The 13950-nt window shown below is 41.0% G+C and overlaps 1 protein-coding gene across 1 annotated transcript in view; it reads right to left on the reverse strand.

The window, feature by feature from the left end:
* Positions 1 to 13950, reverse strand: part of ZNF346 (zinc finger protein 346) — a 34687-nt gene that overhangs the window by 20340 nt on the left and 397 nt on the right. The window contains exons 2-4 of the mRNA XM_069244533.1: positions 13570 to 13673; positions 12267 to 12365; positions 1822 to 1969 (exon numbers count right to left, since the gene is read on the reverse strand). Coding sequence (XP_069100634.1) covers positions 1822 to 1969; positions 12267 to 12365; positions 13570 to 13673 — 351 coding nt within the window. The remainder of the gene's footprint in view (positions 1 to 1821; positions 1970 to 12266; positions 12366 to 13569; positions 13674 to 13950) is intronic.

Below are 13950 nucleotides of genomic sequence, written 5' to 3' on the forward strand. Positions count from 1 at the left end.
AAACTTTTTTTCCCTTTCTTTTAGACAAATATTTTCACTCTGCAGACTCTGAACACTGATTACTGATGAATGGAACTTGCACTTTGTTACCTCTGCAGAAGCCTCCGTGCTCTACTACCGCTCATGATAAATGAACTTATGCTTCAAAGGTCTTTTGTTGTTTGCAGACTGATTTTAGTGCAGTCCATAATCTGTGATTTTGTTTGGAGTAGCTCAAACTTTCTTGCCAGTTAACTGTATTGAGCCAGATTGCACCTGGTTTCTTGTGCGGTCATTCTCCAACGTTCAGTTACTGGGTACTTATTTGCCAGGAAGGGGTGGTTGAACAGTATGTGGTACAGGCAGGAGCAGCTCCTCCATGAGGGCAGGGGAGCGTCAACCCCCTCACCCCCTCACCCCCCCCCCCCAAGACACCAGCAGCAACAGCTGCAAAACTTTAACAAAACAACGATAATAAACAGTGTTTATTATCGTTGTTTGGTAAAAGGGTGGGGCCACGGGAGTATGTGTGTTTGGCCAGCCGTCTCGGGCCGGTCAAACACATATGCGCTGTAGGCTCTCTCCAGCCCAGCAACAGCCTGCACAGGCTCCCAGCCAATCCTGATGCTGCTTTGAGAAGCATCAGGCTTGGCCGAAGGGTTGGGGGGGGGGGGGGGGGGGGAGCATGTGCCTGCAGTGACGAGAAGCAGAAGCAGCATTAAGGTAAGTGTTATTTTTCTCCACGTTCCTGGGTACAGGTCCTTACAACTCTTCAGAAGATTTCCAAAGTAAAGAGGATATACACACCTTTGCCCAGTGCTAACATCATATACAACAAGAAGGCACATTGTATTTATTGCCTATGGGGCCTTTTGCTTAATTGCAAAAATGTTCTTCTGTATGAATGTTCTGTGTGCAAAGATATTTTTCATTTGCAGACAGAAAATTTCAAAGAAATGTCCACAAACCTTTCCACTAACTTGCAGCTTTACTGATAAAACTACATAGTGTTTTAACAATAAACTGTGAAAACTGGATTTCGGAAAACATTTATCATTTGCACATCAAGTGAAGTGTTTTCCGATTTTTTTCAACCTATTAAAATATTTTTTTCATCACACAGAAGTACAAAAAATTGTGTTTCACAGCTACAGAAAAATATTTTGAAGTGATAGTAAAGTTGACTTAGTTATATAAATGTTGAGTTGTTTGTTAGGAAAAACCGGATACCAACAGCCTTTCATTTCACACAGGTCAGACAGTTCACCTCAAAAAATCGTGTAACTCTGGAGTCACAAGGAAAAGTAATTGCATTGCAAGAAAGAGCAAATGTCACGAGAATAAGATATAAAGGCATCTTAATTGCTAATTCGGTTTCTGACTGAACAGATGACCTGTTCTTTGTCAACTTGCCAGAAGGGGCGAGTAGGTTCTAAAAATAGCTTTATTGCTCAATCTGATGAAATATGACTTGCCATACCGAGTGGTCGGGTAGATTTTTGCGAGCCCTGAGGAGGCAATGGAAATACTTCTCTAGGTGAAACCAAACCCACTGTATATTTTAAAGAATTGGTAACAGATCTTGCAAACGCAAAACAGTAACAGTGTGCTGGAAAGGCAGTAGGAGAAAAGCAAGATTAACACAAGGATATGTGAAGCTAAACTACTGAGTAGTCATACGCAATAGAGAACTTCTTTCAACCAGAAATCTATGCCATGAAGAAAGGTAATTTTGTTAATGTAAGCTATCCACCATATTCCTTCTCCCCATCCTATAACCTTGTGAACAAGCCCACTTGAGCGTACCAGTTGCCTGTTCATTGAACACCAAGGCCCACATACCTGTCATTGGCGGACCCTGCTCCTTCAGCCGGATATTCTTCGCATGCGTTTTACCTTCATAATGCGATGCAGCCACCACAGGAGCAGAAAAGGACATGTTGCAGATCGGGCAACACTTGTTCCGGTCTTCCGCACCATTGTTACTCGACTGGAGATGCAAATTGAATATATGTTAAGAGTGGCTATTATTGCAAAAGAGAAATTTCAGACGATTTAAAAAGCAAAAAACTAAGGACTCTGATTATCTAAAGTCTGGGAAACAATATTTATTGTCAAACAGGTAGCTTATTGTTTTCTAAGCATAATACAAACCACTACCACTGTGTCTCTTGGTCCAGCACTATATCCACAAAATACATAAAAATGAAAGAACACGTAATGCAGCGTTTAGTACAAATGTTTGGAATGGACAATTATTTAAAGGCCACACAAGCCACATGTATAGTAAGTTAATTATTCAGTCCTACACACTCCAACTGAAACCAAGGGGTTTGGTAAGGCATTTACAAATTGGGGGGGAAAAAAAAAAAAAAAAAAAAAAAAAAAAAAAAAAAAAAAAAACTTTAATAGTTGCAAAGATCCATCATACGAAGGCAACATTTAAGCAAACATTCTACTTTTTAAAGCCAGCAAGTTATAGTTTTTAACCAGAACTATAAGAGCAATAAACATGGAACCAAGAAGGCTTTACTGCTCATTCAAATGTTATGGCATGATAGAAATATGACCGCTGGTTATGTTCTTATGAATATGTGGCTGAAACTCACTAAAATTAACCATGGTAAATCAAACCACCCCCACCCTAATTGTCACTAATTTATGGCGCTCACTCATGAAATTACTATAGGTGCATTATTATGTAGCTGACCATAAGAAGTCAATTTTAGCCGTTTTTGGACTTTATTTGAACTTAACCTCTGTTAACACCCCTGCCCCATTCATTCATGCAGACACTTCAGTCTTAAAAGGCACACAGTTTGTCAAAATACAGCCATGCAAACCACTCACCCTGTGCTCGTACAGGGGCTTCCCTCAACCTGCTCACACAAACTCAAACCTTGAACTGTGTCATAGGAACAAGGAGGTGAAGAGAAGTCAAGTCAAAGAGACAGGCAGCTGCGGCATTCCTTGGATTCACTCAGTACATCATAGTGCCTTTTCCTGTGAATGCTGCCTCATCATTTTGTTTGGATGCGACTGACATCGTAGGTAAGTGATACCCTTTCATTAAAAAAATTGCAAAGGCACTCTTTCAACTGCAGAATGCAACTTCTGCCCAATCAAAACCCAAATTCAAAATAAATCACCATGACGGCAGTGTCGAAGCCTCCTCTCAGCAGTCTTTTTTTTGTTTTTTTAAAGCTGTTTGATCACATAAGATCAGGAAACAGATATGCTATCAGGCCAGATTTTAAAATATGCTCCTGACAGATTTTGTGATCTTTTAACCCCAACAATGCAGAAGACAACCTGATGCTGTGCTCCTCACTTCCTTCACAATGCAGAGGAAGTCAACAGCCTGCCATCCTAGGATGGTGGGATGTTGGACCTTAGTGATTGCACTGGAGAATTTACCCTATTGGGGCATCTGCAGAGGCTGACGCGGACACGTTTCTTTGCCAGAAAATACCTGCACATAAGTGCTGCCAGTGCCCCGCATGACACAAGCGTCCCAGATCTAACCAGACGGCGCCAAAAGGACCGGTGAGTGCAGCCCCAAAAGCGCCCAGTGAAATAGGTCTAGCTAGCTAGCACTTCTTACTTTGAGTAAGACAAAGCTGTAAAAGGGAAGAGAAACACTTTTCCACTGATGCATTTTTGAAACTCATCGCTGCTCTTGGGTTGCGGGTGCACCGGGGTCCAAAAGCAGGGATCCCACTAGGCACTGGTTATTACGTGATCCACAAGCAGGGATTCCAATGGCCACCAGGGATTTCTGTTGTGGGTGCGAGTGTGGGGAAGGGTTTTCTAACTCCATAGGGCCTAACTTAGGGGCGCCTTACATGTAGTAAAAGGCAAGGTTGAGGCCTGGCAAGTGAGTACACTTGCCAAGTTGAATTGGCAGTTTAAAACTGCAGACACTGCATTGGCAGGTCTGAGTCATGTTTATAGGGCTTCTAATGTGGATGGCACAATCAGTGCTGCTGGCCCACTCGTATCATTTGATTTGCAGGCCATGTGCACCTCTAGTGCACTTTACTAGTAAATCAAATATGCCAATCATGGATAAACCAATCAACAGTACAATAGCTATAGGGAGCACTTGGACTTTAGCACTGGTAAAGTGCGCTGAGACAATGAACCAGCAAAAACAGACCTTAAAAAAAAAAAAAAAAATAGGAGGAAGAAGGCGAAAAGTTTGGAGAATAACCCTGCAAAAAGGGCCATTTCCAACATAAAACATTAGATTTTACCTTGTGAATAGCTGTACAAGCACTGCCAAAGCTAACAGGTCTCACCTATTTAAGAGCTGTTAGTTTGCCAATGTCTTTTGGCCATGTTTAAGAGCAGCGTGGCAGCTGTACAGCATAGCTAAAGTTATAAAACCAGCAGCATTGCACGTTTTATTCTTATGGCAGGTGGGAGGACAGACAAGGAGAGGGTGGTGAGAGGGAGGGTAGAGGCAAAAGTGACAGCGGCATTAAGTAACAAGCATTTGCAATGCAATGGGTCTCGCATTTGCTCAAGTTAGAGCTATTAGCAATGTAAGTTCCTAACTGGACTTTTCTTGCCACAAACTGAAAAGTAAAACAGTTGATATAAGCAAGCCGATTGAAAACGCCGCTAAAAGTGCAAAAAAGAAGTTTGCTCACAGTGAAACATACAGCAATCGTGCAATGATCCATGTAACTGGGTCGGTGTCCAAGTTGGTAACAAAACAGCCCCAAGGAGAGCAAACGTAAAGTATTTACCAATGATAAAGGATTTTTGAAAGGCAAGCCAATGAACGAGTGACATTGATGGGCGTGCGGTGAGCGTGGCTAAAAGCCCACAGAGAGATTACAATAAGTCAAAGAACTTGCCTGCTCGACCTAAAAATGAGCTTAATTTATTCTTTCCTAAATGCTGAATGTGTACAGTTCACATTGTGTAGCCTAAATGAAGAGAGCGTTTATTTGAAGGCCTGTCAAATGTTTTTGCTGTGCATGGGTCGAACACTTCAGGATGTGGGCCCCACGTAGTACTTCTCCTGTTTATTCCAGGTATCCAGAGAACTTGTTTCGAAGTCTAAAAAACATGAAACATCCATGCCATTGAAATAAAGTTTGAATGTTACTTATGTGTCCTTGTGTTATGCAAGTAGTGCTCATGCAAAGCTTAGAGAAGGGAGTATTCAATTACATACCAGGGATGTGGAATTCCTATCGCCCGAGACATCTTGTTTGGGGTCAAGGGCAACAAGTTTTTATGTTTACTTTGTCCTTGGGACAAGTAGGCCCAACCCCCTGCAGCACAAACCTTTTAGAGAACCCTGCCTGTTTAGAGAGAGTGGAACTCTCTGCAGTTGAGGTAATGTGTTTCAAAAAGATAAAGCTGTTCGGACTTGTATTTATGGTTCATTATTTGAAAGCCTTCCTTATTAGGGTGAGTGCTGTAAATAAATGTTTTAAGGTCACACTTCACTACTGACGTTGGTTCCAGTACAAAAAAAAAACGTGTATACACATGTTTGAAAAGTTTAGGCTATGAGGCTAAGTATAATGCTCCCAGAATGCTCTCTGATTATATGCAAATTAAGTGTCATTTAGTAAAATGTGTTGATGCATGCTAGTATTTCCCAAAAATATTTCTAATGGAAAATCAGTGTAACCATTTTCAACACGATTATGGGGAGCATGACAATAAACAAACACTGACAAAGCCAACTGATCTGCCATATTTTTATAAGTCTTTTAGTTTCATCAATGCGTGTCTTGTTTTGACATGGCTTTTGTAACACTTTATTGTTGTGGGAGATACCAGGCCCTCAACATTGTAACAAAAACTGGCAAACCCCCTCCCAAAAAAGTTTTTTAACTCTAAAAGCACACGTTGCCACCAGCGGCATAGCAAAGGCCCCGCAGCCCCCCTCCAGGGGGCCCTTTCAGCACAGCACCTGCCCTGAGTGAGTCTGGAGAAGGGGCTCCTCCATGTTCTTTACAAAGGGGCACCCTCCAGTTTCGTTACGTGACTGATTGCCACTGTAGTTCCTGACACTGAACAAAACTACTTTGTGTGGTAATATGCTCCTTGTGGAAGAGCAGAATGCGATCACTCACAGTAAAGCCGGCCGAAAGAGAGAGAAATAGAAGTTTAATAAAAACAAAATGTCTTTAACACCAGATCTAATTAGGGACCAAGACCCACATGTAGGTAGCTTTTTGCATGTCGCAAACAGCGACTTTCGCTGTTTGCGACATGCAAAAAGCACATTGCGATGCACAAACCCAGTTTTGCGATTCAGTAACCTGGTTACCGAATCGCAAAACGGGTTTGCGACTCGCAATTAGTAAGGGGTGTTCCCTTCCTAATTGCGACTCGCAGTGCAATGTTGGATTGTTTTGTGACCGCGAACGCAGGCGCAAACCAATCGCAGTTTGCACCCATTTCAAATGGGTGCTAACACTTTCGCGGAAGGGATCCCCATGGGACCCCTTCCCCATTGTGAATGTCACTGTAAACATTTTTTCAGAGCAGCCAGTGGTCCTGCGGACCACTGCCTGCTCTGAAACGAAAACGTTTCATTTTTCGGTTTTGTTATGCATCTCGTTTTCCTTTAAGGAAAACGGGCTGCATTACAAAAAAAAAAAAAAAACTGCTTTATTGAAAAGCAGTCTCAGACATGGTGGTCTGCTGTCTCCAGCAGGCCACCATCCCTGTGAGGGCCGCCATTCGCGAGGGGGTTGCAAATTGCGACCCACCTCATGATTATTCATGAGGTGGGCATTTGCGAAGCACTTGCGAATCACAGATGGTGTCAGGGACACCATCCTACATTCGGATATGCGACTCGCAATTTGCAGGTCGCAAATTTGAACCTACCTACATGTGGCCCCAAATTCTTAAAGAAAGTCACAAAAGTGCACCCATGGTATATGTCGTACCCCTATAAAATATTTGTGAACTGTATTTTAGCATGGGTAAATACGATGTGTAGATTTGCTCATGTAAAAATCTATTGAGCATTTGCAAGTTCATTTTCCCTCCAGCCACTTTCTTCCCAACCCTGGAAGAAGTTCTAATTCTGCCATTGTCCGGAGTAAATGTCCAACCTTTCTTATTATGGGAAAATATTAGAGAGAAGCTGGTAAAAATCTTTAAAGCATGCAGGTTAGTAGGTTTGCAGACTCAAAGGCGTTCCAGCCCTGGAACTATTGCTTACTGCTTCCTCCAGCCCCAGTATGCAGATCTGCAGAAAGGTGGCAAAATAAGGAAATTGCTACAGTAGGGATTGAAACTGCAAGTATTCAAGCCCTACTATGGTAGTAGCCCTGGCATAATCAGAGAGGCTATTATCAGAGCACTTACATAATGAGATTGCTGCCATAATTTGTCACCACACTACATGGCACCAAAGGGACAAGTAGATCTTTTTACAGGACAAGTAGATTTGAGAAGCAACCTGTCCACTGGACAAGTAGATATTTTAATAAATTCCACACCCCTGACATACACATAATTATCTATATGTATAAATAAATGTTGGTACTGGCCACAGCGTTGCCAATGTATATTTATATCTCAATGGCCGTCCTGGTTTTTTTCCTGGTTTTTTTATACTGAAAATCTGGTCACCCTAGAGATGGATGGACTTGTAAAAGATAGGTGATGGTGCTGGAGATTCACTTATCGAACAGTCACAAATATGAGCGTGAAATTACACGAGCGCCAGGTGGAAAGGGGGTGGGAAGTCACCTGGTATTCACATGTTGTAAGAAACTGTCAAGTCTGCCGTGTATGTTAACAGGACACTGCGCCCAATTAGAAATGCACACTAAATGTCCACCGTTAGTAAAACTATGAGAATAGAAATGTGTGTATTGGTTGTTACTATTTATGGTAAAAATAAAATAAATACAATTTATTTTAAAAAAAGATAATGCTGGATAGACTTTGAGAAATGGTAGCATTACCAATCTCGTCCAAAGACCTCTAAGGTCTGTCATGTAAAATGTGTACCAATGCGGTATATCTTTGCTTGACTGAGTATTCTGAGCCACGTCACTTTCCTAATCCAATAGCTAAGATCAGAACAATTCCTCTGTATGAACAGGAATTACATGTGACATCTGCTAATACAGCAGATATTGCTGATAGGGCAGAGCCTGCTGAACTCAGGCTAGGGTTCACAAAGCAAACGAGACCCGCCATGATGAAAAGATCTTGCCTAGCAGGCGAACACAGTACGCACAGCATACACAAGAACATTTTTGAAAAGTAAAGTGAGATATTTAAAATATATATATATATTTTTTTAAACGTGAAAATTGATTCCACCCCCCAACACCCTCAACCACCATTGACTTCTATGGAAGCAGAGGCAATTTCAGGTGGAAGACAGCCACAAATAAATCAATTGTTGGCTTTAAAAACTGGAGTGTCCGGCATGAATCTGGTCTATGGAAGATTTGATTCTGCCCAGTCACACTGGCCAAATATGCCTTCCTAGGCTAAAGTTCCAAGCACAAAATTGCGTTTACACCAGATTACGTGGTCCAATTTTTGATAATCACAAGCCTCTCTTCCACTCTCCCTAAGAAACTATCATCAGCTAAACACTTCATGTACAGTGCAGTTTTGTGGTTGCTCCTGTGTACATTTTCGCACAGCCCGGAGACAATTACATACACATTCTTCTTTATTTCTTTTTCAGAATTCAAGCAATGTGGAAAGTGTATGGTTTCTCGGATCTGCAAAAGCCAAACACTTTCAATGTGCTTTACATGAGACATATTTGCTCTACATAGATGTTTTCCAGAACCCTTTCGCAGCGCTGTGTGCGATACTATGAGTGGGGAGGGAGAGACGGACACTCTTCGATGCAAGGGCATATGGTGTTTGTTTAGTAAAATAAGCTTATTTTAGGAGCCGGTAGGAAGACGGCACTGGAATAAAGCCAAAACCAATGTCAGTGGCATGGGAGGAGGTGGGAGGAACGGAATGCTGCAAAAAAATCGTAGGCAGCTACCAGCCTAAAACAGGCCACACGCACAGTGAAAGGGAACCACCAAAGAAATGTCAAAAAATAGTCTGTCACAGCAACAGATAAAGAAACCAAAATGGAACAATACAGTAGTTGGTCACTGCTCTGAAACAGAAAAAGGAGAGAGAGAAAAAGACACAACCACTAGCGAGCAAGAATTTTTAAAGGACACTGCAACCAGCAAATGAAAACACTTTAACCCAGAGAAAAAAAGTATACATCAGGTTGAACGCTTACGCTCAACCAAAAGAAAAATAGAACCTCAATCACAGTGACTGCAATGCAAGGACCCTTATCAAGATGAAGCAATTAATATTTGGTTAATGCTCAAGGTTAAAGAAGATGAAGTGAAGCCGAAAAATAGTGTCTTGCTTGCGGTAGTGCATGCCTCACGCAGGCTCGACCATAGAAGGGGCTCAGCACTGGTGGTAGAAAAGCCTGAGCAGTTAAGAAGTTAAAAGAAATGTAAACAAACCATGCCTATCACAATAGTCTTAATCACCATGGCCTTATATTTAAGGCACCAAACTAAAATTACAGTGAAGGAGAGGATTCCAGCTTAAAGTGCTATGAAATAATCCCAGAGCCTGTGTTCACCCAGAGAACAACTTTTACTCCATCTGAAATGTATGTTTCAATCAGGTACTGCATTTGTCAAATTATGCACCATTCTTATAACATCCACATACACTAGGTCACTCGGCTCCCTCACATAAACCCAGGGGAAACTCTCAGATTTTACCCTTAATCTGAGCCAAAACAGCTGTGTTCACGAAATGAAAGATCAAAACCAAATCAGCAGGTTTAACTTCTCCAAAGTGAGGGATAGGAGAGCACACAATTATGCTAATATATTGTAGATATCTAAAGAAGGGACTTGGCACAAGATACAAAAATCGGGTACGTACCACACAGTGGTTACAAAAGAAAAGAAAAGGAGTGCAGTGTGTGAATTAAGAGTAGAAAAACATGTCTGCATCAGACTATAAGATAATGCTATATTTAGCATTACATTTCTTTAATCTCCCCTTACACTTTTTTTGGTTCAAGTGGAGAGATTATGCTATATACCAGATCTCTTTCAGGACCCATGACCAATGTCAATCATACCCAAAATATGTTCTCCTAATCGTGACACGGTTTTGTTTCTCAGTAACTCTGCCTCTATTAGTATACGTGTACTTCAAATGAATCTCATTTTGTTATAATTTGAAACAACTGAATTGCAGTGTTTACATTAGTAGCCAGTGCTTTGCACTGTTATTAACAAAAAGATAAATTAGTGTGCTCTCAATAATGAACAAGCGAGAATCCAAATACAGCATATTCAGAAGCTACAAGAACATAAAATAGAAAACGTAAGGTGGAAACCAAATCGGAAGCGCTGGTGAACCCAATTTCCCACTACTGCAGGGGAAAAATATCTTCATTCTTTTTATTTATATTTGGTTAAACTGAAGATTTCGATTTGTATTACAACTTCCAGGAAATTACAACAACCATGTTTAATAAGCAAACAGTCTTCACAGATATAGTACACAAACTCAGAATTACATGAGAGATGCGGCCTATCATGTTAAAAACAGCGAGACTGGACAAAGCAAATTAATCCAGCCATGGCAGGCATGCTTTTGTTTTTTTAATGCTAACATATGCAAAACGTCAACAAATAATTAGCACATTAAAATAAATAATAATACAGGAATTAACCTGCAACAAAAGCACATGCAACCCTATCAATGAAGGGTACTTCTTTGAAAGCAGCAGTACACAAGTGATCAGGCATAATGTCATCACTAACAGGAAAACAGATAATGGATAATATAGGCTTATCCACTGCCCTCTGCTGTATGATGTGGTGGGTGGAAGCAAGATGTTAACAGCACGTGAACAAGCCAACGAACTAATGGGGCAGAGCGAAATCTCAAGCATCTACATAGAAATGCATTCATTTATTTACAAAAAATAGGAGGCAGCTGTATCTAGGCCTGATTTAAAAAGAAAAAATCTGAAGTCCAAGCCAAATGTTAAAAGGACTGATGAAAACAACGAGCTAAGTGATGCAGGATGATTAACGGTCTAAAAAAAACAAAAAAAAATCACTCCCTTGACCAATAAGTGGGGAGCTGAGCAGCTTGATAAAACGACACTGAAGCTCTACACAACATTAGCACTAAACGTCTAGCTAATAAGCAGTGCTATGATGGGCGTGTCGCGTAAGAAAAAAAAGATGCAGTGGAATAAATCAGTCATAGACAATTACTTAACTTCACTAGAGTGCATTGTTTAGCTCGCTGTGCCACTACAGGACAGACTAACCTTATCCAAATCAGTCTTGGATCTGCAGCAGTAGAACAATCCAGTCTAAACTGCTAGGTCCTCTCTGAAAAAGAGCACCAGGCCCATCACTGGCATATTCACTGCACTTCGAGCGCATCATGGAAAAAAACAAAAAGTGATGGGTCGAGTACTTGAATTAACAAGTCTTTCTAAGCCTGGGTGTGAGGTTTGCCCAGATGAAGGTACCATGCTTGCTGCCCATCAGTAACCATGTCTAACAAGGCCCCCCTCTTTTTTTGGGGGGGAGGGGTGGAAGAGGGTAGTGTATTCATTCAGAGGATGCCTTGCAGGTCCAATTTCCAGATGGGAGATGGCCAAGATTTACTGGCATATTTTTGGTGCCAGTCTGAGGTGGCACCCACTAGCCAATAAACAATGGCATGGAATGCAGCTCAAGTAATTACCAGTGATTGAAATTAAGAGGAGCATTCCCCTTCTCACATTTTACATCGTCACGATGATCATGTCAAAACTGGAACTCCCAGGATGTGTAGACCATCTTTGGGACCCACTGTGGGTGGGGGAATCAATCTATTTAACTGTCATGTCTTGTTTATTCTGAGGATTAACTTAGAAAAACCTACTGACAATAAATCAGACATCTTGTTTGGCGGATTTAAAGTCTGTTATGTAGTCTGGGTATTACTTTGGCAAGGAACCGATTAACCAGTCATTTACTTGTGCTAAAGGCAGTAAGTCAACTGCTTTGCCGAACAGCCACCCATTCACTTGATGAAAGTGGTACATTCCAATTTGAGACAGAAAAGTGCGACAATCTCCTTTTACAACTGAGGAAACAGCAACGTTTTGTACCAAAGCATAAACATAACGTTCAGTTCGATTGGCATATACGACACCCATGCCATTATCCCCAACCCCCCCTCCCCCTCAAAAAACGTTAAAAAATAAAAATAAAAATTACCCCATCAACTGAGCCATCAAGTTTTTGCTTTTTTGCGGATGATTCGCCCTCCTGGAGCTGTGCCATATACCTTCGAGTTTTGTTTGCATGCTTCTTGCTCTGGGAAGAACAAATAATGACAGACAGCTAATAAGAGACAGCAGTTGAAAAAAACATTTTTATATTTGGGTAGCATACAAACCACTTAAAAAGGACAGTATGAAACAGTATATTATTTCCTCACAAACCATTTGCATCAAAATGGTTTTCTTTGGCAGAGGAGCTGAAAATTGCTGATACTGGGAGGGAAAGAAGGTGTACAGATGATGGTGACATTTAATTATATTGCTGCTATGGTTTGTAAAGCGCTGCACGCAATGAGGGGAGGACTTTGGTAACCAACCCATATAATGTTTCCAAATTACAACAATTATGACATTTTAAACAAGCAGTGCATGAAACCTCAGGGTATACTGCCAATTGTCTGCATGTGCTCAAATGGCTTACAAAAGTTATTTGCTCATACAACTGTTTGACAACAGAACACTTCAAAATGCTGTTGAAATATGAAAATCATAAATAAGAGAATTAATTCTTTGTTGGTGTATGACCACGGGATTTAATTAGAATACCTTGCTCCCAAAATACCGAGGCTGATACCCTTGTGAAATGTGCCTTAATTTGCACATAACCTTACTCAGACAGGAGCTAGAATGTATGCGAGAGGGTACAAAGATGGCATGGTAGGGGGTGGAGTTGCTACTTTAATTACTCTAGTTCCGGCCTTGAAGGTTTGGGTTGCAGGTACTATTGACCTTTAAGCAACCTACAAACATTTCAAGCAACGTTACTCACAATACAAACATGTTACAACTATATAATCGCTTAACATTTGAACTCATCCGTGTATTGCTCCACACAGGATGAATACTTAAAATTAAGTAATTAGCGAAGTTCCCTTAAAACGAATCTAAAGCATGTTTCATGAAAGCCTATATATGGGAACGTGCTTTTCCGCTACTCTACATTTTCAAGCATGGTTGTTCCTGCAGCTTCTACTGGAAATATCTGGCTTCTCAAGTCGCAACTAGAGGCACCGTGGTTCCTACACATATTTGTGAAGAAGTGCCAGTACCATTTAAACTCTTCCACAAAGCAACAAAAAGAATATGTAACAAAATTCGTAAACAAGTGTATTGCATTCAAACTTGGGGCACGGAGTAAACAGTCTCCGTCCTACCATAGGAGTAGTGCGGATACACACGATCTCACAAAATAGTTCAATTTGAAACATATTAAATAACAATGAATTAATCTTCAGCACCTGATAGTGAGCAAGCTTCTGCGATTCAGAGATTAAAACGGCACTGCAAACTTTACACTGGGTATCGGTGAAAATATGACTGTTCTCCCGGATGAGGCGATGCACTAAAAAGACGAGAAAACACAATAGAACATTACAGTTTTTTTTTTTTTAATCACCTCAAGAATTGGTAGTCATCGAAGCAAGATCAATAGTCTCGGCTTCAGCAGGGAAAATCTGACGGTGAAGGGGAAACACCAATGTATACCACCTGGATTAAAACAGTAGCAGAATAGAAGGAATCTTAAAACAGAATGCCCCAGACACTACTGAAAAACACAAAGGTAAAAGGGTGCTCTCAGCAAGTATATAACTTGAGAACAGGGATACGCTGAAAGACAC

The sequence above is a fragment of the Pleurodeles waltl genome, chromosome 7 (assembly GCF_031143425.1).
Source record: "Pleurodeles waltl isolate 20211129_DDA chromosome 7, aPleWal1.hap1.20221129, whole genome shotgun sequence".
NCBI classification, from domain to species: domain Eukaryota; kingdom Metazoa; phylum Chordata; class Amphibia; order Caudata; family Salamandridae; genus Pleurodeles; species Pleurodeles waltl.